At 43.5% G+C, this 26,654-nt stretch overlaps 1 protein-coding gene across 1 annotated transcript in view; it reads left to right on the top strand.

Moving 5' to 3' along the window:
- Window positions 1–26,293, top strand: part of LOC105035643 (nucleobase-ascorbate transporter 12) — a gene marked incomplete in the record, with an annotated part of 57,945 nt that extends 31,652 nt beyond the window's left edge. The window contains 1 exon segment of the mRNA XM_073262107.1: window positions 25,799–26,293. Coding sequence (XP_073118208.1) covers window positions 25,799–26,020 — 222 coding nt within the window.
- Window positions 26,294–26,654: the final 361 nt, after the last annotated feature.

Here is a 26,654-nt window from a genome sequence, read left to right as displayed (position 1 = left end):
CGAATATCCAGATCCGAGTGTAGCTCGGCCAAGCTGAGCATTGATCTGAAGGGCACATTAAGATGGTCATATGATGAATGATAATTCCAATATCCAATAGACACCAGATGTGTGGCGCCTCCAATGCCTATTTAGAATATTGGACTTATTATCATGCACCTTAATGGGAGGTTATGAATTAGTTATCCCCATAACTATATCATTTTAAGGATATAATAATTTATAGGATTTGATTTAATAATTTGAGAATAAAAGAAAAAATTGACCTACAAGTAGTAAATCCTCCCACTGACTTCACTAAGTCATGAAGAAGACTTTATACAAGCTGATCTAAAGATACTTAAATCAGTCATACTGATTTATTTGAATGGCATGGGTCAACTCGAATCGATTAGTGATCTAATCAAAACATAATCTACCATGTTGCCTAAGTGAGATTGATGGGAGGGATATACCATTAACTCGCCATAGACGTCATTTAAGTGAGTAGCTCCTAATTAATGACCACCGATCAAAACTGCCGAACATACTTTGGACACCAATTGGTTAATAGTTTCTGTTTGATCCATCAGAAGATTCGGGCTCAACCATCGAGCCATGATCATGGTTCATTTAGTAAGGTTAAAAACATAGATTTGATCAAGCTTCAACTATTGAGGTTGATCTAGAGAAATTCCGTCCTAATTTAATTCAATTTTTGATTAGATTTTATTAATTTCTTTATTTAGTCCATATATGTTTCTAACCTTAGGTCTAACCAAATAGGAGGATCTGATTCATTCTAACCTATTGTCCATCGATTTATGTGATGTTTTAAAATCTTCAATTCTCAAATCTAGATCATTTTAAAATTTAATTTCAAATTAAGTGTGTGAAACGTGTGTCAGTTTGTAGAACTATTCTACTAGGATTTCAAGTGAAGCATATCATAAAAATTAATTTTCATATTTATGTTTAACAATTAAACATGCATAATTATGATCTAAATTTCATATATACATCATATGTATCATGACTGTTTTTAGATCACTACCAATTACATTTAATGTAACATGTTATTTAAATTTTAAAATAATTTTTATATCTGAATTTATCTTATTGTAATGAGTCATAAATTGCTTTAGATTTAATCTAAACTTATTTATGATCAAAACAATTCATAAAAATCTGTTTACTGTTCTTCTTTATGAAATAGGATCACAATGATACCTCTACACGTCATAAGAGAATCTGTCAAATGGACAAGAGAGGGGCATTAATCCCTAATCCTCTTATGACAGGACGGTCTGGTGATCTCATCAATCTGAGTACTGGACTATTAAGATCTGAAATCTAATTTCAAATAAAAATCACATCTATATATAATTGTCAAAATAAAATAGGCGTGAACATGATTTTGATCATATCAATCATGATTTTCATCTAATCTAATCAGATTTAATACATCATATACATCATATCAGATTTGAAACTTAATTTATACAAGATATAAAACATTAAATTCAAATCTAAAATCATATAGAAAATATTTAGATGCACATGAATACATAAAGATTAAATTTCTGGTTAGATCTGTTTCGACGTTATGCAGAATTTTGATAAAAATCAGATCTAAAAATCTGTGAAAACAGATTCAATTCAGATCTAAAATAAGTTTAACTTCCAATCCAAAATAACAACATAAAAATTTTGTTAAAACTGATTTAAAACAGAGTTTGTTATTCCAACAAAAATCTACAACAATAAAATTATGTTATAACAGATTTATAACAAATATTAACCCACCATTGATTAGGTTCATGAAATTTAATCAAAATCAGATCATAAATTTTATATAAACAGATCTAAATTAGATTTAATGTCTAACATAAAATTCTAATCACATATCATATGTAAATCTACTAGAAAAAATCAGTTATGCATTCATGTATTAAAGCCTGGCTGTGATACCAGTTGAAGAAAAAAATCCGATTCAGAATCGGATCGTCTGGGAGCTGTTCGGAATTGTATCCTAAAACCAATCGTGTGACGATTGAGTTTATCCTTGTATATGAATTATTGATTATTGAATAATAGTTATTCTGGTATTTTTCATCACAAAGTGACATCTTCTTTGAACTCTTGTACTGTGATGAAGTTCCTAGAACTATGCTAGTGTACGATAAAGAGAGGATTTATCGTATAGTTCTTAAACAAGTTCGCGATCAAATGATACGTCATTACGAGATGATGACGTTTATCGAGTGAAGGTCGTTGTGTGCTATATGGGTTTGTTGTCCTCTTAACCAAGGAGTGTGGTGACACTGGTATGGCATACAGGTGAGATGTAAGGGTACATCGTCACAGAACAAGGGACTCACCTGCTGAGCATTCTGCTGTTAAGGACTGCTTGCGAAACACATGGATATAAATGTCCTTCAGATATGAGATCACCATAGTGACTTGCAAGCAACTCACTGTGCTTTGGTGCCGAACTATCTGGATTTTTAATACAGTGACGGAAGGCTATTGGGTACAGTCAAGTACTTGCGAAGTCTGTGTGGATCAAGATGGGATGACCCCTTCGGATTATTGGAGTTGATGTATCACTGTATTTCAATTTAGTAAAGCCTTGGCCAGGGTAATCCATGAGATGGATTTGAAAGGTTGAAATACAATGTGGATGAAGCAATCTTGGTTGACAGTTAACCTGAGACCATCCTAGAGCATCCAGGGTCAAAAAGATGAATTATGCGGTAACCATGAGTATGTGTTCTGGAATATTTCTTTGCGATAATTTGATCTATCTGGATATCGGAAACCATTGCTAGATGGTATCTCAATTAGTGCGGGAATTGATTCCTGTACTACCGGCTCAGTGTTTGAACCTATGGAGTCACGCACACAAGTCAGACAAAGTAGGAAGGAATTGACCTATGTTTATATGTCCAATCTGAAGTACTTGACTTGATTGAACATATAAGCTAACTTGATTGAGAACTGAGTTATGGGTCAAACGGGACTATGTCTAGCTAGCACTACACATGAGGTTCAGGTTCAATTCCATTCCGGAGATGAACAATTTCTATCTATGATCCATGAAACATATGAAAGATTGGATTTAAGTACTAATTAATTTCAGATTAGATTTGAATTAATTAGACTTAAATAGGTCCAAAATCCAAGTTAGACTTGGTACAAAAGTCCTAAAGAGTTTAGGATTGACAGTCTTTCAAAATTGTTTTGAACCGACTTCGAATCGGATTCGAATCGGACCTGTTTTGGATGAGATATGAGTATTCCTACTTGCACTGGGAATACCCACTCATGAAGCACGATCAAAAATTGGTTTGGTGCTTATTTGGGGCATCCCAAGTGGGTGTGGGAGTGGGTGCAAAGTGGATGTTATAAGTGATGGCAATTATATCTCATGTAGGAGTCCTTTCATGAGTATTGGATCAATTAAAATCAGATTTGAATAAAGAGTCCTACTCTCATTGGATCATGAGAATTATCTATAAATAGAGAGGGTCTCTACCTATGGATGAAAGAAGAGAATAGAATAGTAAATAAATCAAATTGAGAGAAGAGAAAAAGAGAGAGATAGGCATGTGAAGAGAGAGGTCCATCTTTTACATCTCTTCCTTTGTTGCCGCCTCCTCTTCTTAGGCGTGGATCCTTTTTGGCATCCCACCTACTGGTGTGAGGTGTCACATCATCAGATCTCATCCTTCGATTGATTGAGTTACGAAGCCAATTAGATTGGAGTTCATCCTGCTTTCCTGCGGCGTTTGACGTGCATGCGAAGTAGAGGGTCTGTATATCCAGACCTCCGCGAAGGTTTATATCAGATAATTTGGGATTTGATCTTTCGTTCCACTGTGATTCAGGTAAGAATTTGATCCATAAATAAGTAGAACATTAGAGAAAATTTTTAGATGCAACCTGGACATTCTAGAGGAAAACTGTTTCCTTCCCTTCAACTGGTATCAGAGCAAGCCTGAAATATATGCATGCAAAACGAAATTTTTCGTGATTATTTACATGAGATATAATTGAGATTTTTTATGTGATATTAAATCTCATTTAAATCTGTTTATATGAAATTTCTGATCTGATTTTGATTGGATTAGATGTGCCTAATCAATGGTTGATTGAGGTTGTTATAAATCTATTATAACAGAATTTTACTGTTGCTGAATTTTTGATAAAAAACAACGTGAATTAGAAATCTGATTTAAATCTGTTTTAACAGAATTTTAATTTTGTTGTTTTCCTTGTGAAGTGAGGATTATTTCAGATTTAAATTGGATCCGTTTCGATGGATATTTAGATTTGAATTCTATCATAATTCAACACTGCGCGAAAACAGATTTTACTAGAATTTAATTCTTTATGCATTCATATTTGTATCTAATTATTTTTCTATTTGATATCAAATCTAAAATTGATATTTTATAATCAGTATAAGATAAGTTTTAGATTTGATATGATGTATATGATACATCAAATCTAATTGAATTAAATAAAGAACATAATTGATGAGATTAAGGATATGTTCATAACATAAAATCGTTTTGTCAATAATTATATGTTGATGTAATTATATATGAAATTAGATTTCAGATCTTAGTAGTCTAGTACTCGGATTGATGAGATCACCAAACCGTTCAGTCATAAGAGATTGAAGAGATTAATCTCTCTTTTGCCTATTCGATGGATTCTTTTATGACGTGTAGAGGTGTCGTTGTGGTTCAGTTTCATGAAGAAGAAAAGTGAACAGATTTTTATGTATTATTTTGATCATAAATGTATTTAGATTAGATCTAAAGTAATTTATGATTCATTATAATAGGATAAAATTTAGATATAAAATTATTTTAGATCTGAATTACATGTTACATATGATGTAATTGATATTGATCTAAAAGTTGTCATGATATATGAGATGTATGAATGAAATTTAGATCATACCTATGTATGTTTAATTGTTAAACATATTATGATAATTTATTTTCATGTGTTGAAACATATGGTATGCTTCACTTGAAATCCTTGTAGAATAGTTCTACAAATTGAAACACATGTTTTACATACTTAATTTTGAATTAAGTTTAAATAATCTAGAATTGAGAATTGAAGATCATTAAAGCACCACATAATATGATATGCAAAAAGTTAGCATGAATCAGATCCTTTTAATGGGTTAGACCTAGGGTTAGGAACACATATGGACCAGGTAGAGAAATTAAATCTAATCAAGTGTTGAATTAGATTAGGTTAGTATTTCTCTAAATCAATCTCAATAGTTGAAGTTTGATCAAGTCCATGTGTTTGACCTTAATAAATGGACCATGATCATAGCTCCGTAGTTAAGCTCGAATCTTCTGATGTGCTAAATCGAAACTAATTAACCAGTTAGTGTCTAAAGTAAGTTTGGCAGATTCGATCAAGTGATTTTTAATTGAGAGCTATTCACCTAGATGTATTTACGGTGAGTTAAGGGCAGATTCCTTCCGCTGATCTCACTTATCTGACCAACATGGTAGATTATATTTTGATTAGGTCATTAGTCGATTGGTGCAGACTCGTGCCATTAAGGTGAATCAGTATGACTGATTTAGGTGTCTTTACACCAGCTTGTGTTTAATCTTTTACATGACTTGGTGAAGTCAGTGGAAGGATTTGCAGCTTGCAGATCGATTTCTTCTCTTATTCTCAGGTCAATGAAATCAAATTCTCTAAATTATTAGGTTCATAAAGTGATAAAGTTATGAGATAACTTGGTCATTGCCTTCCATTAAGGTGTGTGATAATGAGTCCAATATTTCAAATAGACATTGGAGGCGCTACATGCCTGGTGTCTATTACATATTGGAATTGTCATTCATCATATGACCATCATGATGTACCTTCAGATCAATGCTCAGGTTGGCCGAGCCACACGGGCCTGGACATCTATTTGTTGGATGCACTTGATGTGTCATGTTAATGGTTAGACCTAACCAGGATTTTCAGTGGAGGCGCCATACGCCTGCTAAAGGGATGTCTGGGGCAAAACCCAATGCGAGAAGTTATTTGGAGAAACAATTGGTTATGAACCTACCCATGGATGCACTAGGGTTGGCCGAGTCACACTCGGGTCCGAATGTAGTCCGTGTGGATTCTAGTATCCGTTAAAAAATTAATGTAATTCTTCGAGTTGGAGGTAGAAGCTACCAATCCGCAAAAAATAGTGGAAGGATCCTTAGACTACAGTCCGTGTCTTCAGGATTAAATAAATAATTCATATACTAATAGGTTAATATTTTCTCCTTTCAGTTATGGCCAACACACTATCCCTCCGTTCGCTGTTGGACAGCGACAAGCTCACCGAACCCAACTTCAATAGCTGGTATCGAAAGTTGAAGATCGTGTTGGAGCACGAAAGGATTTTGTATGTCCTTACGGATCAGGCACCTAAAGAATCTGCGGCCAATGCTCCTCGTACTACGAGAGACACATGAAGTGGCTTAATGATCGCATGACCGTGCATTGCGTGATGAGGACAGCTATGAACGATGAACTTAGTCGTAAGTTCGAGGATGTGCAGCCTGAGGAAATGATTCAAATATTGAATGAGTCCTTCAGCACCCCTGAGGATGTGGAGGGACATAAAATCTCCTGCACAGTGTTCAATGTCCGTATGCGAGAGGGAGCTTCAGTCACCGATCATGTATTATACATGATTGAGCAGATTGAACGTTTTAGCAAACTTGGCTTTCCGTTGCATTAACAGTTAGGCAAGGATGCTATCCTCAATTCGCTATCGAAATTCTATCTATCCTTTCTCAGTCATTATAAAATGACGAAGTCTGCAGTAAACTAGTATGGTTTGCTAGGGTTACTGCAGACTTTTGAGAAAGATCACCAGCTCCAAAAGGAGCCAGTGAATTTAATGGGAGGTTCATCTGTAGGATGTCGATCCTCTAGGAGAGGAAAGAAGAAAAATGTGCAAAAATCTCGTGTTGCCGATCCCAAGCAGAGCAAACCATCAAAAATTGACAAGAGCCAAGCAGAGTGCTTCTGTAAAAAGCTGGGTCATTGAAAAAGGAATTGTTCTGCTTATATAGCCATCCTTGACCCAAACAGGCCAAGAACAAGAGAAAGAGGCAAGTGGTTGCTTCACAAGGTATTTATATGATAACACCTTATAATTTCTCTATTTGTGATATTACTATCTGGATATTGGATACCGGAAGTCCTATTAATATATGCAATTTGTTGCAGGAACTGCAGGTAAGTAGAAAATTTTGAGAGGGCGAGCGGTTCCTTAACGTTGGAGATGGATGCCTTGTTTCAGTTTTGGCCTTGGGAACTTTACAGCTTGTTTTTGAGTCCAGTAGTGTCAAACTGATTACAAGTTTATAATAAAAGATATTTTTTGTGATATCATTATGAATGATACTATAATTATGCGTGGATAATTAAAACATGGCATATACATAATATCACTGCCTGTTAGTGTAATGTACACACCTAGTAAACGTCCCAAAATAGATAATGTCAGCGAATCCTACCTTTGGCATTGTAGGCTTGGTCATGTGAACAAGAATAGGATTGACAGGTTGATCAAGGAATGTGTTCTCGAGATAGATGATTGTGAATCATTGCCTACCTGTGAATTTTGTCTACTTAGTAAGATGACTAAGTCACCTTTTAAAAAAAAAGATGAAAGAGCCAGTGATATCCTAGGTCTAATACATACTGATGTATGTGGGCCTATGAACATAAGTGCCAGAGAAGGATACTACATTACGTTTACAGACGACTTATCGAGGTATGGGTATGTCTATTTTATGAAGCATAAGTCAGAATTATTTGAAATGTTCAAACGATTCCGTGCTGAAGTAAAGAAATAAACTGGAAAGTATTAAGATCCTTTGGTCAGACCGAGGAGGTGAATACCTCACCAGTGAGTTTCTGACATATCTAAAAGAGAATGGAATTCTCTCACAATGGATCCCTCCTTGAACACCACAATATAATAGTGTGTCCGAAAGGAGGAATCGAATCTTGTTAGACATGGTTCGATCCATGATGAACTTTTTTAGTCTGCCAATACCTTTTTGGAGATATGCTCTAAAGACTGGCTGCTATATTTTGAATAAGGTATCCAGCAAGTCTGTCGATAAAACTCCATATGAGATATGGACTGGGCGTAAGTTGGTGCTCTCACATCTTAGGATCTGGGGGTGTCTAGCTTATGTCAAGCGTTTAAAGACAGATAAGTTTGGACCAAAGTCCGATAGATGCTTGTTCGTAAGGTACCCAAAGAAAATTAAAAGGTACTATTTCTATCTTGTTGCAGAATAAAAGGTGTTTGTCAGCAGTCGGACATTCTTTTTGGAAAAGTTTCTTAGTGAAGGAGTTAATGCCTGTAAAATTTACTTGATGAAGTTCATGAGGTGGAAGGACCGACACATAGAATTGGGTTTGGTTGGTGAATCAAATTTGGAGTCCGTAGAGGCACCATTAAGGAGATCCGGTAGACTACCACGTCAGTCGGACAGATACTACGGTTTCTGATCCGGGACAGTGATCCTATTGAACTTGATAAAAACGATGAGGATCCGATTACCTATATGGAGGTCATGCAAAGGTCCGACTCCCAAAAATGGCTTGAGGCTATAAAGTCTGAGATGGAGTCCATGGAGATCAATAGTGTCTGGACACTAGTTAATCCATTCGAAGGGATAAAACCCATAGGGTGTAAATGGATTTTCAAGAGAAAAAGAGGAGCGGACGGGAAGGTAGAGACCTATAAAGTTCGTCTAATTGCTAAGAGTTACCGTCAGTGTTATGGTATTGACTATGACGAGACGTTCTCTCTGGTGGCAATGCTCAAGTCCATCCGGATTATGCTTGCTGTTGCTGCACACTTAGATTATGAGATCTGACAGATGGATGTCAAAACCGCTTCTCTTAATGGAGAGCTGGAAGAAGAGGTGTATATGATATAATCTGAAGGGTTCACATCCACAGACGAGTCGAAAGTGTGCAAGCTGAAAAGGTCAATTTATGGACTTAAGCTGGCATCGAGGAGTTGGAACATGCATCTTGATAAAGTAATCAAAATGTATGGCTTCATTAAAAATGGAGAAGAGCCTTGTGTCTACAAATGGGCTTCCGATTCTGTCGTCATTTATTTTTGTGCTGTATGTGGATGACATACTGTTACTAGAAAATGACATCCTGGCTTTGCAGAGTGTGAAGTTATGATTATCATCACAGTTCTCCATGAAGGACTTGGGAGAAGCATCCTACATTTTAGGGATGAAGGTCTATAGGGGTAGATCTAGAAGGTTGCTTGGATTGTCTCAATCTACGTACATTGACATCTTGTTGAAGCGGTTCAACATGGAAAATTTCAAAAAAGACTCTTTCGATAGGCCATGGAATTACTCTTTTCAAGAAAGATTGTCCGACAACTCCAGAGGAGAGAGCGCATGAGTAGAATATCATATGCTTCAGCAGTGGGATCTATCATGTACGCTATGACATGTACAAGGTCGAATGTGGCCTATTCACTAGGGGTAGTGAGTAGGTACCAGTCAGATTCGGATGAGAAGTATTGGAAGATTGCAAAAGCAATTCTTAATATTTGAGAAATATTAAAGATCAATGGCTTATCTATGGAGACTTTGATCTGAAACTTGTCGGATATACTGATTTCAGTTTTCAGTCAGATTGTGATGACAGCAGAAGCGTGACGGACTACGTATTTATTTTGAATTTTCAAGCAATATACTGTGGTCGATTCTGTATGCGAAGCGGAATACATTGCTGCATCGGATGCTGCAAAGGAGGCGGTGTGGTTGCAAAAGTTCTTATCGAGCTAAGAGTTGTACCTTCCATTGATGGTCCTGTCCTGCTGTATTGTGACAGCTTCAGTGCCATAACTCAGGCGAAAGAACCTAAGTCACACCATCGTACTAAATATGTTCTGCGCTGCTATCACCTAATGCGAGAGATCGTGAATCGAGGTGACGTCGAGCTTCAGAAGATCAACGGAAAGAACCTAAGTCACATCATCGTACTAAATATGTTCTGCGCTGCTATCACCTAATGCGAGAGATCGTGAATCGAGGTGACGTCGAGCTTCAGAAGATCAACGGAAAGGAGAACTTAGCCGACCCCTTCACTAAAGCTCTCGGGATCAAAGAGTTCAATGACTTCAAATGGAAGATGGGTATAAGATACTGCCTCGATTGGCTTTAGTCTAAGCGGGAGTTGTTGGGAATTGTCCTAAAATTAATCGTGTTACGATTGAGTTCATCCTTGTATATGAATTATTGATTATTGAATAATAGTTATTTTAGTAGTTTTCATCACAAAGTGACATCTTCATTGAACTTTTGTACTGTGATGAAGTTCCTAGAACTATGCTAGTGTACGATAAAGAGAGAATTTATCGTATAGTTCTTAAACAAGTTCGTGATCAAATGATACGTCATTACGAAACGATGACGTTTATCGAGTGAAGGTCGTGTGCCATATGGGTTGGTTGTTCTCTTAACTAAGGAGTGTAGTGACACTGGTATGTCATATAGGTGAGATGTAAGGGTACATCATTACTGAACAAGTGACTCACCTGTTCAGCATTCTGCTGTCAAGAGCTGCTTGCGAAACACATGGGTATAAATGTCTTCAGACCTGAGATCATCATAGTGACTTGCAAGCAACTCACTATGCTTTGGTGCCGAACTACTTGAATTTTTAATGCAGTGACAGAAGGCTACTGAGTACAGTCAAGTACTTACGAAGTCTGTGTGTGGATCAAGATGGAATTGATCCCTCCGGATTATTGGAGTTGATGTATCGCTGTATTTCAATTTAGTAAAGTCTTGGCCAAGGTAATCCATGAGATGGATTTGAAAGGTTGAAATATAATGTGGATGAAGCAATTTCGGTTGACAGTTAACCTGAGACCATCCTAGAGCATCCAGGGTCAAAAAGGATGAATTATGCGGTAACCATGAGTATGGGTTCTGGAATATTCTTTTGCGATAATTTGACCTATCTGGATGTCGGAAACTATTGCTAAATGGTATCTCGATTAGTGCGGGAATTGGTTCCTGTGCTACTGACTTAATGTTTGAACCTATGGAGTCACGCACACAAGTCAGACAAAGTAGGAAGGAATTGATCTATGTTTATATGTCCAATCTGAAAGTACTTGATTGAACATATAAGCTAACTTGATTGAGAACTGAGTTATGGGTCAAACGGGATTGAAAAGTTGACTATGTCTAGCTAGCATTACACATGAGGTTCAGGTTCAATTCCAGGGATGAACAATTTTTATCTATGATCTATGGAACATATGAAAGATTGGATTTAAGTACTAATTAATTTCAGATTAGATTTAAATTAATTAGACTTAAATAGGTCCAAAATCCAAGTTAGATTTGGTACAAAAGTTCTAAAGAGTTTAGGATTGACAGTTGTTGGGTATAAAATACCCCCAGCCGAAGTCCTCAACAAAATCAACAACTCCGCCAGCAAGGCCGACCTTAAAGGCAAGCTTCGTCCGGACTCCTACGGGAGCCGGACTTCGCCCTCGACTCCAACGGCTGCAAAACAGACTGCGTCTGGACTCCTACGGGAGCCGGACTCCGCCGACAACTCCGACCGCAAGCAGACTCCGCCCGGACTCCTACGGGAGCCGGGCTCGATCCTCAACGTCAACTACTGGCAAGCTTCGTCCGGACTCCTACGGGAGCCGGACTTCGCCCTCGACTCCAACGGCTGCAAAACAGACTGCGTCCGGACTCCTACGGAAGTCGGACTCCGCCGACAACTCCGACCGCAAGCAGATTCCGCCCGGACTCCTACGGGATCCGGGCTCGGTCCTCAACGTCAACTACTGGCAAGCTTCGTCCGGACTCCTACGGGAGCCGGACTTCGCCCTCGACTCCAACGGCTGCAAAACAGACTGCGTCCGGACTCCTACGGGAGCCGGGCCTCACCTTTAACTTTGATTACAGGAGGACTGCGTCCGGACTCCTACGGGAGCCGGACTCCGCCGACGACTTCAACAGCAAGGGGATTCCGCCCGGACTCCTACGGGAGCCGGGCTCGGTCCTCAACGTCAACTACTGGCAAGCTTCGTCCGGACTCCTACGGGAGCCGGACTTCGCCCTCGACTCCAACGGCTGCAAAACAGACTGCGTCCGGACTCCTACGGGAGCCGGGCCTCACCTTTAACTTTGATTACAGGAGGACTCCGTCCGGATTCCTACAGAGGCCGGACTCCGACCGCTGCCGAGCTTTAGCCGATAGATCTGCGCCCCTTGGCGGCCCTGCTCCACTTCCTACAACGGATCCCGCACTGCTCCATCACCCCTGACAGGCCACAGTAACGGTCGCAGCCCTGCTCCACTCTCTGTGGCGGACCCTGCGCGACCCCATTACTCTCTGACAGGTTGTATCAATGGCCATGATTCTGCTCCGCTCCCTGCGGCAGGTGCTGCGTGACTCCACTACTTCATGGCAGGCCGCAATAACGGCCACGATCCTGCCCCACCTCCTGCAACGGATACCGCACGATTCTCTCATCCGTTGGCAAGTCACGACAACGGACGCTGCTCCACTCCTCGCAACTGATTCCACGTGGCGAGCTACGGCGATAGCCACGATTTCGCTCCACTACCCTTCGCAATAAAGTCCCCCTGACTACGGACGGCCCACTACCAGACGGTTACAAACGTCGCCATCAATCCGTTACCTCCTCCGCCTATAAAAGGGGGACCCAGATACGTTATTCTATAAGCTCATTTCTTATTTCAAAACTCTGCTAAATTCTCCGTTCGAGCACTCCATTCTTGTTGAGGCAGAGAACTGACTTGAGCGTCGGAGGGTCTTGCCGGAGCAACCCCACCCCCGGTTTAGACTTCCTTTGCAGGTCCCGGCGGCGACCGCGACTTCCCCGACTCCAGCTTCTCCGGCGCAAGCAGATTTTTGCACCAACAGGATTGGCGCTAGAAGAAGGGCTTGAACCTTCGCAGTACCCTTGTTCTTAAAGGAGTGTTCAACGGAGCCGCCTCCGATCGTCTCTCCGACACCCACTCCTAATTTTCCTCCACGAGATCCACGCTCGATGCCTCCACGCAAGGCATCCACACGACGGTCCACGGCCTCCGCGGCCAGATCTCAGGCTCCGGCCTCCCCTGTTTCCCAGCCTCTTCCTCCTCCGGCGGCGGCGGTCGGCGCGGAGCAATTTGACTTGCTGGCACAGCAGGTCAGAGGCCTCATCGAAGCTGTGCAAGCAATGCAGCAGCAGCAACCGCAGGCGTCGGCGCACCCGGAAAGAGCATCTCCGGAATGTCAGAACCCGGCGGCGGGGCGGGCCACCTGGGCCAGCCGCCCCGTCCTTCCCGGGAAAAACAAATCCGAGGGTAGAGAGCCCTCAATCGGACCACGACTCCACCCTTGGAAGATCCCTGCCCCTGCTCTGTCAGAAGACCCTCGAGACTCGAAGTCGAGAGGATTTTCTGGACCGGAGGCTCCAGGAGATGAACCGGCGGATTGAAGAACTCCGCCACGCGCCCCCCGCTCATGGTGATGATATTTGTACTGACCCTTCCTTCTCTCAAATGATCATGCAGGAACCGATCCCGCCAAACTTCAAGCTTCCCCAGTTCGAAAGCTACGACGGGACTTCGGACCCGGTTGATCATCTGGAGGCCTTCCGGACGATGATGCTGCTTCACGGCGCTTCTGACGCCATCTTATGCCGGGCTTTCCCGTCTACTTTGAAGGGAGCAGCGAGGAACTGGTACTCGGCTTTGAAGTCGGGTACCATCTTTTCCTTCGATCAAATGAGCCACCAATTTGTGGCCCATTTTGTCAGCAGCCGGCGCCCCCGGAAGGGTTCGGAGTCCCTCATCAACATCAAGCAGCGGGAAGGGGAGTCCATACGGGCCTACGTCAACCGCTTTAACATCGCGGCGTTGGAGGTCCGGAACTTGGACCAATCAGTTGCCATGGCCGCCCTGAAAGGTGGCCTTCAGAAGAATGATCTTTTGTTCTACCTGGAGAAGAAGTACCCCAGGATTTTGCCGATTTACTGGCTCGGGCTGAAGGATTTGCCCGAGCGGAAGAAGCGTTCAAAATGAAGGACGAAGAGACAGCAAGGGAGCGGCAAGCGGGAGATTCGAGTAAGCCCGCAGTTGAGAAAAGGCCAAAGGAAGCCCGGCCGCATTTCCGATCCCCTCCTGGACATAAGCGCGCCCATACTCCACCTCGGGCACGCAGGCAGAGAAGCCCGGACCGCGGGGTTCGGCGGGGCTCCCCACCAGGGAGATTTCGCAACTACGCCCCCCTCAACGCCTCGAAGGCCCAGGTATTAATGGAGGTCAGGGAGCAGCTCCCTAGACCGGAGAGGATGCGCACACACCCCGGGAAGCGCAACCCCAACAAGTTCTGCCTCTACCACCGCGACCACGGCCACGACACAGAGGAATGCATCCAGCTCCAGGACGAGATCGAGGAGCTCATTCGGCGAGGTCGACTCGACAGATTCATCCGCCGCAGGCCTGAGGGTAGAGGAGACCGGCCAAGAGCCCTTCCACAGCCTGAACCGCAGAGAAGGGAGGAGCAACCCGGGGACCGGCCTCCCATCGGGACCATCGACTCCATCATCGGAGGGCCTCAAAGAGGAGCGGGAAAACTGTAAATGTATCACTTACGATTTCACCTTGAATCTACTTTCCTTTCTACCTAACGAGCCCTTCCCACCTGGCGTGGATTTATTATGACTGGATATGATCCCTCCAAAAACAAAGCCATGTCAGGAACAGGAGGAAAACCTCGTCCTGACATGAGCAAAGTCAAAGGCCCGGTTCTCTTAGACCGGATGGAGGGAGAGGCCTTACAACGCCCTGATGTGCCCCCACAGCCATGTCAGGAACAGGAGGAGAACCTCGTCCTGACATGAGCAAAGTCAAAGGCCCGGTTCTTTTAGACCGGATGGGGGGAGAGGCCTTACAACGCCTTAATGTGCCCCCACAGCCATGTCAGGAACAGGAGGAGAACCTCGTCCTGACATGAGCAAAGTCGAAGGCCCGTTCTTTTAGACCGGATGGGGGGAGAACCTCACACCGGCTCGAGCAAAATGGAAGGCCCGGACTCCTACAGGAGCCGGGTTCCGTTCACGACGCAAAGGAAGACTTCACCCGGACTCCTACGGGAGCCGGGTTTCGCCCGCGAGGAAGACTTCACCCGGACTCCTACAGGAGCCGGGTTCCGCCTACAAGGAAGACTTCGCCCGGACTCCTACGGGAGCCGGGTTCCGCCCACAAGGAAGACTTCGCCCGGACTCCTACGGGAGCCGGGTTCCGCCCGCAAGGAAGACTTCGCCCGGACTCCTACGGGAGCCGGGTTCCGCCCGCGAGGAAGACTTCGCCCGGACTCCTACGGGAGCCGGGTTCCGCCCGCGAGGAAGACTTCGCCCGGACTCCTACGGGAGCCGGGTTCCGCCCGCAAGGAAGACTTCACCCGGACTCCTCGGGAGCCGGGTTCCGCCCGCAAGGAAGACTTCACCCGGACTCCTACAGGAGCCGGGTTCCGTTCACGACGCAAAGGAAGACTTCACCCGGACTCCTACAGGAGCCGGGTTCCGCCTACAAGGAAGACTTCGCCCGGACTCCTACGGGAGCCGGGTTCCGCCCGCGAGGAAGACTTCGCCCGGACTCCTACGGGAGCCGGGTTCCGCCCGCGAGGAAGACTTCGCCCGGACTCCTATGGGAGCCGGGTTCGCCCACAAGGAAGACTTCACCCGGACTCCTACGGGAGCCGGGTTCCGCCCGCGAGGAAGACTTCACCCGGACTCCTACGGGAGTCGGACTTCACCTTTAACCTTGATTGCAGGAAAACTTCGCCCGGACTCTTATGGAAGCCGGGCTTCATCCTCGACGCCAACAACTTCAGCCGCAAGCAGACTCCGCTCGGACTCTTACGGGAGCCGAGCTCCGTCGCCGACATCAACTACAGGACAACCCCATCCAGACTCCTACGGGAGCCGGTCTCCGCTGACAACAGCAACTGTCGATAAGCCCTGTCCGGACTCCTACGGGAGCCGGACTTCGCCTTTAACTTTGATTGCAGGAAGACTTCGCCCCGACTCCTACGGGAGCCGGGCTCTGTCCACGACGCCGAGAAAGGCTCCGTCCGGACTCCTACAGGAGCCAGGCTCCGTCTACAACTCCAACCGCAAGCAGACTCCGCCCGGACTCCCACGGGAGCCGAATATCGCCTCGGTTTTAGCGGAGAAAGACTCCAAGCGAAAAAAGAAGGCAATGGATTGCAACAGTGACGATTGGAAAATAAACAGCGCCCGAGGGTGATAGAGGCTCGGATCCTCGAATTCAAACCTTGGGAGGGACCCCGGACCCGAATGACCCCAAGCGAACCTGCAGCCATTGACAGAATGACAATCGGGTATCTTCGAACGGCGTAAAAGTCGAAAAGGAGCTCGGCAAATAACAACCCTGCACGAATAAAAAAGGTCGTTGATGACCTTAAGACGACGTGAAAAAGATAAAAGGAAAATGAAGAAGTTCGACAGATAACTATTCGATGCAAGGTACAGACAAGGTAACAAAATTTCCTCTTCATTTAATAAGATATACGTTACAAGACCCGGTGGGTCGGGAAAAAAAAAAAAAAAAAAAAAAAAGAGAGATATACATCATTGCGAGCCTCGCGAATACGGCTTGGAAAGGATATACCGGAGGCCGCTCCAAGCTACGAACTCCTCTTCCCGTCTCTGTCCTCAGCCGCGTTCTCCAGTGCGTGTAGCAGACCTATCGGCTCTCGTCCCGTCTCACCTCACTCCATCTCCGAAGTCCCCAACCCTAGGGGGAAAAGGGTGGGATAGATTCCCGGGGGTTGTAAAGGCAACGGCGGCAGTGACGAAGACCTGTTTCAAGAAGAGCCGGAGTCACTTTGGAGGCAGCGGTGATGTCAAGGATATGCTCCGCCTCCGAATGCTCTGCGACAGCCGCCACCCAAAATGTTCCGGCAAGGTCGGCATGCGCTACTTCCACCGTCCCCGCAACAAGTTCCACTGCCCCACCATCGACGCCGACCGCTTCTGGTCCCTCGGCCCCGGCGGCATCAAGAATCCCGCCACAGCTTGTGGCGGCGGCTCTGCCCTCTCGACCGGTATCACCCCGCCTTGCTACTCCGAAATTCTCGGGCAGAATAACTTTACCGGCGGCCCCCGTTATTAAACCCCTGTTGTTGAAGGAATTCTTCCTTGAGCCTCCTTTGAAACGACGGGGATCCTCACCGGCCGCTGTTCTCCTCCTCGCCTTCCTCCAAGCCCTAGATATCCCTTCAAGGAGGGCCTCCGGGGTAGAAGACATGGTGTGGGAACCCTCAGAGAAGAAGTGGGGGGCTGAAGAAGGCAGGGACTGGTGCAAGGGAAGTAGTTGAGTAGCTAGGCTCTCAGGTGAAAGAAAGGTACCGTCCTATCGACAGGATGAAGCCATGAAGGGAGATTAGGGGGTTTAAATAGCCGACGGATCCTAGCGCAGTTATGGCGGCAGGTGTTCCTGGGCCAACTGGTGCGTGCCACGCGTCCCGCATGTCCCCTTCACCGCTATCGAGGGTTGACCGTTCACGAATTTCCGTAGCACGACGCTTGGGATCGCGTTCCGACAGGGGTTCCGAAAAGACTCTTCAGGTTGCCTTCACCGGAAAACGAGCTCTGACGCGCACACATTAAATGCCAAAATATCTGGGGGCGGCAGTGCACAGGATGCGAGGGGACGGCTTCGGCTGTGCCCATCTCTCTGTACTTCCTACGTTCGAAATTCAAACTCGGAAGTAGGGGGACTAGTGTTGGGTATAAAATACCCCCAGCCGAAGTCCTCAACAAAACGAACAACTCCGCCAGCAAGGCCGACCTTAAAGGCAAGCTTCGTCCGGACTCCTACGGGAGCCGGACTTCGCCCTCGACTCCAACGGCTGCAAAACAGACTGCGTCCGGACTCCTACGGGAGCCGGACTCCGCCGACAACTCCGACCGCAAGCAGACTCCGCCTGGACTCCTACGGGAGCCGGGCTCGGTCCTCAACGTCAACTACTGGCAAGCTTCGTCCGGACTCCTACGGGAGCCGGACTTCGCCCTCGACTCCAACGGCTGCAAAACAGACTGCGTCCGGACTCCTACGGGAGTCGGACTCCACCGACAACTCCGACCGCAAGCAGATTCCGCCCGGACTCCTACGGGAGCCGGGCTCGGTCCTCAACGTCAACTACTGGTAAGCTTCGTCCGGACTCCTACGGGAGCCGGACTTCGCCCTCGACTCCAACGGCTGCAAAACAGACTGCGTCCGGACTCCTACGGGAGCCGGGCCTCACCTTTAACTTTGATTACAGGAGGACTGCGTCCGGACTCCTACGGGAGCCGGACTCCGCCGACGACTTCAACAGCAAGGGGATTCCGCCCGGACTCCTACGGGAGCCGGGCTCGGTCCTCAACGTCAACTACTGGCAAGCTTCGTCCGGACTCCTACGGGAGCCGGACTTCGCCCTCGACTCCAACGGCTGCAAAACAGACTGCGTCCGGACTCCTACGGGAGCCGGGCCTCACCTTTAACTTTGATTACAGGAGGACTCCGCTCGGATTCCTACAGAGGCCGGACTCCGACCGCTGCCGAGCTTTAGCCGATAGATCTGCACCCCTTGGCGGCCCTGCTCCACTTCCTACAACGGATCCCGCACTGCTCCATCACCCCTGACAGGCCACAGTAACGGTCGCAGCCCTGCTCCACTCTCTGTGGCGAACCCTGCGCGACCCCATTACTCTCTGACAGGTTGTATCAACGGCCATGATTCTGCTCCGCTACCTGCGGCAGGTGCTGCGTGACTCCACTACTTCATGGCAGGCCGCAATAACGGCCACGATCCTGCCCCACCTCCTGCAACGGATACCGCACGATTCTCTCATCCGTTGGCAAGTCACGACAACGGACGCTGCTCCACTCCTCGCAACTGATTCCACGTGGCGAGCTACGGCGATAGCCACGATTTCGCTCCACTACCCTTCGCAATAAAGTCCCCCTGACTACGGGCGGCCCACTACCAGACGGTTACAAACGTCGCCATCAATCCGTTACCTCCGCCTATAAAAGGGGGACCCAGATACGTTATTCTATAAGCTCATTTCTTATTTCAAAACTCTGCTAAATTCTCCGTTCGAGCACTCCATTCTTGTTGAGGCAGAGAACTGACTTGAGCGTCGGAGGGTCTTGTCGGAGCAACCCCACCCCCGGTTTAGACTTCCTTTGCAGGTCCCGGCGGCGACCGCGACTTCCCCGACTCCAGCTTCTCCGGCGCAAGCAGATTTTTGCACCAACAACAGTCTTTCGAAATTATTTCAAACCGGCTTCGAATCAGATTCGAATCGGACCTGTTTTGGATGAGATATAAGTATTCCTACTTGTACCAGGAATACCCACTCATGAAACACGACCAAAAAATGATTTGGTGCTTATTTGGGGCGTCTCAAGTGGGTGTGGAAGTGGGTGCAAAGTGGATGTCATAAGTGATGGCAATTATATCTTATGTAAGTCATTTTATGAGTATTGGATCAATTCAAATCAGATTTGAATAAAGAGTCCTTTCATTGGGTCATGAGAATCATCTATAAATAGAGAGGGTCTCTATCTATGGATGAAAAAAGAGAATAGAATGGCAAACAAATCAAATTGAGATAAGAGAAAAAGAGAGTGAGACAGGCGTGTGAAGAGAGAGGTCTTTCATCTTCTACATATCTTTCTTTGTTACCGCCTCTTTTTGGGCATGGATCCTTCTTGGGCATCTCACCTGCTGGTGTGAGGTGTCACATCATCAGATCTCATCCCTTGATTGATTGAGTTACGAAGTCAATTGGATTGGAGTTCATCCTGCTTTCCTGCGGCGTTTGACGTGCATGCAAAATAGAGGGTTTGCATATCTAGGCCTCCGTGAAGGTTTATATCAGATAATTTGGGATTTAATCCCTGATTCTGCTACGATTCAGGTAAGGATTTGATCCATAAATAAGTAGAACATTAGAGAAAATTTTTAGATGCAACCTGGGCATTCTGGAGGGAAATTGTTCCCTTCCCTTCAGGAGCATCTAAAATTTTTTTTGTAATAAACTAACAAAAGATTTTATCTTTTATTTGATGTACAGTGGAATATGGATCAAATCCAAAAAGATTTTTTGAATCCGAAGCCTCACAAAGATTTGAACGTACAAACTCTCTACTTTGTGCGCACGTCAGGCTTTGCAGGATAGTGGGATGAAGCCTTAGATCCTTGTTAAGGATTTGATCCATAAATAAGTAGAACATTAGAGAAAATTTTTAGATGCAACCTGGGCATTCTGGAGGGAAATTGTTCCCTTCCCTTCAGGAGCATCTAAAAATTTTTTTGTAATAAACTAACAAAAGATTTTATCTTTTATTTGATGTACTGTGGAATATGGATCAAATCCAAAAAGATTTTTTGAATCCGAAGCCTCACAAAGATTTGAACGTACAAACTCTCTACTTTGTGCGCACGCCAGGCTTTGCAGGATAGTGGGATGAAGCCTTAGATCCTTGTTCCTTCTCAAGGCAGCAAGGGAGAGAGGATGAAGAGCTTTGGTGTGATGCCTCACACCTGGAAGTGGGATGCCAAGGCCTCTTTATGCCAAGGGGGTAGGATGCCCAAAATAACACGCCAAGGAGAGGGACCGATTTCTTTTCTTGGACGCCTCCTCTCTCTCTTTCTTATCTTAGCACATAATCTAATTGTTATGCTTTGATAGTTAGAGGTCTTTCTTATTTACAGATGATTCCCTATGATTCAATAGACTAGGAGTCTTAATTTAAATCAGCTTTGAATTAATCCTTCCCTTATCTATCAAAAAATCGCCTAATTAGGTGCCTCCATGTACCCACGCCTACACCCAAGAGGGGGGTGGCAAAACCAGCACCCCCACCCTCTTTTGGTCGTCCATGAGGAGAGAGAGTCCCAGTAAAAGTGGACTCTAAGGATCCAATCCAAATATGGGTCAATTCGAATCCAATTCGAACATGATTCGAATCAATTTTGAATAGGCTGTCAATCCCAAACTGTTTAGGATTTAGGATCAAGTCTAACTCGGATTTTTAATCCAATTAAGTCTAATTAAATCAGATCTAATCTGAAATTAATTAGCACTTAAATCCATTCTCTCATAGACTCCTTGGATATAGATCAAATTTTGTTTATCTCTAAAATTGAACCTGAACCTCATATCTAGTACTAGCTAGACATAGTCAACTGTTTAATCCTGTATGATCCATAACTTAATTCTCAATCAAGTTAATCTATTTGTTCAATCAAGTCATGTACTTCCAAATTGAATATATAGACTTAGGTCAATTCTTTCCTACGTCGCTTGACTTTGTGCGTGACTCCATAGGTTCGAACACTAATCTAGTAGCACAGGAATCATTTTCTGTACTAATCGAAGTTACCATCTAGTAATGGTTTCTGACGTCCGGATAGGTCGAATATTTGCAAGATAATATTTAAGAACCTATGCATATGGTTACCGCATAATTCATCTCTTTGATCCTGAATGCTCTAGGACGATCTAGGATTAAATTGTCAACCTTGAAAGTCTCATTTACATTGTATTCCAACCTTTCAAATCTATCATATGGATTATTTTGATCAAAGTTTTACTAAATTGAAATACAGTGATGCATTAGCTCCTATGAGCCGAAGGGATCAATTTCATCTTGATCCACATACAGACTTCGTAAGTACTTGACTGTACCTAGTAGCTTTCCATTACTGCTTTAAAAATACAGATAGTCCGGCACCAAAGTACAGTGAATTACTTACAAGTCAATATGGTGATCTTAAGTCTGAGGGATACTTATGTCCATACGCTTTGCGAGCTCCTCTTGACAGTAAGTAGAGTGCTCAGTACGTGAGTCACTTGTTCAGTGATGATGTACTTCTACATCTCACCTGTATGCCATATTAGTGTCTCCATATTTTTTGGTTAAGAGAACAACCAACCTATATGGCACACAACGATCTTCACTTAATAAACATCATCGTCCTTTAATGATGTATCATTTGGTCGCGAGCATGTTTAAGAACTATTCAATAAATCTTTCTTTATTGACTACATTATAGTTCTAAGGACTTCATCACAACACAAGAGTTCTAGCAAGGAAGATGTAACTTTGTGATGAAAGATGCCAAAATAATTTTTATTCATTGATAAATAATTCATATGTATATTACCAAATGAGCACAATCGTTCAAATGATTGGTTTTAGGACACAATTTCTAACACCATCATCCACAAGAACCATGGTTGTGAGCACTTTGATGTCTATCGTTGTCTGATCCATGCAGGATGACTCCTATTGTCGCTTGACTTGGGAGAAGGGCCAGGGATCTGTGGAGGGGGAAACCTGTGATTACTAGAGTTGGGAGAAGGGCTGGTAGTCAGCTGCTCTCTTCTACCCTCCTCCTCTATTCTTTTTACTTTGGCTTAGAAGGAAGAAAGGATGTGAACATTCTTTATGTTCTTCCTTATGCTCAGAATAATAGAAACCATTGGTAGCAGTAGCGAATGGAGCAAAAAAGTAACTTGGCCCAGCTGCAATTAACCTGCAATTAGACAGGTAACCTGTGACCGGGCCTTGACAATCTAAATATAATTATCATCTATATCTTATATTTTCAGTACCACTCATGTCACTCTTTCCCATAATTCTTTTTTATCAAAACTGTTCCAAGTCCCATCTATTTATACATCATGAAATTCCATAGTGATCCATACTGTTGAAAGATAAAATTCCAACTTCTACACTTCCTGATAGTTCAATTGAGCAAATATTTTGGCTTGCCAGCAACCTATAGTTTCTGTGCAGTCTCAAAAAACCTCTTAAAACTGTGATAACACCTTCCCTCCACATCTATATCTAATCCTTCATCAAAAGTGCTAAAAAGAAGTCCAATGCATGAGGCTTGTGCCATTGTGGGGTTTGGAGGGGTTAGATGTACACAACCTTATGCCCATGCAGTGAGGCTTTTTCTGAATCCGTGACTGCCAAGTCCCAATGGAGCAACCTTCCTGCTGCATTGAGATCCGCCCTCCATCAACAAGTGCTATGAAAAAGAAATCTTTTATCTTTGCACCTTAAGCTATTCAAACCCTCCATAGACCAATCAACAACAAGACAAATGTATGAAGGTTGAAGAGGAGATTGCTTATTGGCAGTATTAGTGATTTCATGATCAAACCACTATGCAATTCTGGTAACAAAACCTGCACTGATGGAGCTTGGAATATGCCATAGTTTAAAGAAATAGAATTCCATGAGGATGAAATCCTTATAAGGATCTTGGATATAATTGGGGAAAAGTGCTAGAGACATGAATCTGGCATTATATGGTGATGGCTAAAGTAGAGGTTGGAAAGGAATATTGGTTCTTAACTTTTTGTTCAAATACCAAATACAAGATGCTTGGAGGATTTTGAAACATTTTCCCAGTAATTTGGCTATTTCAGAACTATTTGATGGTAAACAAATATTTGCTGGATTTGGTAAAGCTAGGTGTTGAATTCACTGCTAAACGGTGTATGATAAGGGATTCCAGTGGGAGATTGAAGATTAGCAAGAAATGACTGACTGAATCTTGCACATTAAGTCTGTGAGAAGGAAGCGTTGAGAAAGCTGAATTTGCAAATGTAAGACCATCACAAAATTCAGGGAATATGTTTCTTTCATGGATCCAATCATTTCAGTAGTCTCGATAGGCAAAGTATTTGAAGGGAGAGGCTTCTTTCCTTTCCATGGATTTTTGTGTATGCCCCTCTAAAGATCAAGTAGATGAATAATTGAGATCAAGTTCTTGGGCAGTTGAGGTCACTTGGCATTGTTGTGAATGTGATATCTATTCCGCAAATTGTTGTGATTCTGCAAGGGAGGCATTCGATGGCATGACTGTTATCCCCAAACCAAGATGTCGCTGGATGGTAGTTTGTTTAGTGATGACATATGCTATATTTTCGAAGAGCTGGTTTATATTAAAGTGGTGATGACAGGACATATGTACCAAAAGACCATGAGCATTACAGCAAAGGTAGTACAATGACTATGGGTAAAATATTACGCATATTGATTAGGATTCAGTAGGGCCCAGTTGGGGCGGGGAGGGTTGTCCAAATCACCCATATTGGCACCTAATAAAGTTGGATGTGGTGGACTGCTTTGTTTTGGTCCATGCAGGCTCTGGACTGGGGGCAAACCAAGAGGTACAGCCTGATAGCACTTGGGAGGTGCCTTTCTGTGCTCGTAAATTTTTCTTCCCACCATTTGAAGGTTGGAACAAGAAGGGAGGGAGGTAGAAACTGTTGATTTGAAGGCAAGGAATGTATTGAAGCAGATGCTGTGGAGATTTTTCAGAAAGTCATTCTAGTTTAATAAATCACTCGACACGTCCCTCATTTCTCAATTTCTTGAAATTTTTTTGAGGGTGATTTAGTGTTTAATTGAAAAGACAAGGTGGGGATTCTGTTGTTAGTGGATCTAATGTGTTTGATCACTTAATTCATGCCCTAGATCATGAATCCAGGATTGAAGCATGGGAAATCTGGGAATCTTTGGTATGATTCATTAACACATATGTTATCATTGCAGGTTATATAATGTTATGTAGTAAACTAGTAATATAAAACTTCAGCACAAAAAAAATTATGATCAGGGTTCTTATGGTGATACTACTACCATATTTCTTGCAAAAATGTCGCATTAAAACAAAAAAGTATCAGAAAAATGCAAAGAAATTTGAACAATTTTAAAGGGCACAATAGGCTGTACAAGATACCAGTCATCTCAAAACTTACCAATCAATCTCATTGGTTGGTCTGGCATGTGATGGCACATATTATTCCCACCCTGGGCAAGTATCAGCTGAATATTTGTCTTTTAAATCTGAATAATAACTAGGATCAGATGTGTTTAATCCATGCTGAAAAATAGATTCACCATGTCTTCTGTAATGAATGACGTTAGATAGATAGTCCTAGAAAACAAACCTTTCCTGCTGAAAGATTGTGGCAGCCGATGCTGCTTAAAAACCAAGGGATCAAAAATAAGCACAAGTCAAATAACACCAGAACAACATAAGACCCACAAAGTCCTATTTCAGTGACCATATGATTGATTAAACTCTCTGTGAAGATTGTGCCATAGCTGAGTTCCTCAATGATCAGAATTCTTTCTCGATTTTTTTTGGAGGACAAATGTGCATTTATTTTTTGTCTTATCCCTTTTCTTTCTATCCGTGACTGCATCTGTCAAGACATCAGTAAAATACTGTGTTTTGAAGTGCTTGAAATGTGTTGGAAGGATTATTCAGAAAAAGATTACAATTGCTTTCCTTCCGGTTCCAGGTCATCCTGAACAAGGCAATTTACTGGCAAATCTGAGGCTTTCCTTGCACAGTCTCAAAAATATGCTTAGTTCGATGCTTAAAGCTCATATATTCTAGTATGTATGGTCTTCGTTTCCTCTGCACATGCATTATTATTATTATAAGTGGGGCTGATGTGCAGATAAGCATAAAGAAGCAATCTACTACTGTGCTCTTCCTTTTGTAGACATGTTGATAAATGTTTTGCCAAAGCGCTTGATGCATTTGTATTTCATTCATGACCAACTTTTGTAGCATGTTGCATGTTTCATACATTGGTCTAATTATCTTATACATGTGTTCTTATTAGGTAAATTATGTTTTGAACACACTGCTGTCACTCAACATGGTCATTGCATTTCTTGTGGCTGTGATCCTTGACAACACTGTTCCTGGAAGCTGGCAAGAACGTGGGGTATATGTGTGGTCTGAACCAGAGGCAGTAAGAAGAGAACCTGCTGTTTCAAGAGATTATGAGCTTCCTTTCAAAGTAGGCAAAGCTTTCAAATGGGTGAAATGGGTTGGCTTATGAGGTGAATGTCAAGGCAGGTTCCAGCGTTGTTGATGGGCAGCCGTTCCAGGATAGATTTCACGGTATATGATAGAAAATTAATGTTCTAGTAAGCTAAGTGAAGGCAAATGGTTGGCCAAGGTGTATTTTTTTTCCTATTTAATTCCATCTTCCTGAGTTGCCTGCACCTGCAATTAGAAAACACGGATGAGCATTTGCCTTGTAAGTTGGTTATCACGCTATGAATGGAATTGTATTTCTAAGTACAAAATGGCAAAATTATGCTTCACGGTAGATGGTTGGCAAATTTTTCATGGTCTGTGCGAAATTGATGGGATTTTGTTCATGTGTTAGTTTTAGGAAGTTCAGTTGTATGACTTTCTGTACAGCAACTGTGCCAGCTCTGGGAAGGATTTTTGAAGACTGCATGATAGGCTTTTGTCTTCCCCTTTTTGTGTATATGATTTCTCTGAGTGTCCAAGTGGTGGTATTTCTAAGGGTATCTTGCAAGGGTACTTTTTGATGTTTATAAATTTAATTTGCCATGGCAGGTTTACAAAATGCAGGAAGCTGAACTATTGAATAAAGTGCACAAAAAGATGAAGATCATCATGACATTGGCATAGGTGGTTCTCTGGCGCTAAAGCTTTGGCTC

The sequence above is a fragment of the Elaeis guineensis genome, chromosome 8 (assembly GCF_000442705.2).
Source record: "Elaeis guineensis isolate ETL-2024a chromosome 8, EG11, whole genome shotgun sequence".
Taxonomy (NCBI): Eukaryota; Viridiplantae; Streptophyta; class Magnoliopsida; order Arecales; family Arecaceae; genus Elaeis; species Elaeis guineensis.
Note: the sequence above shows the minus strand (reverse complement) of the source record. Positions and strands in the feature narration are given on the sequence as shown.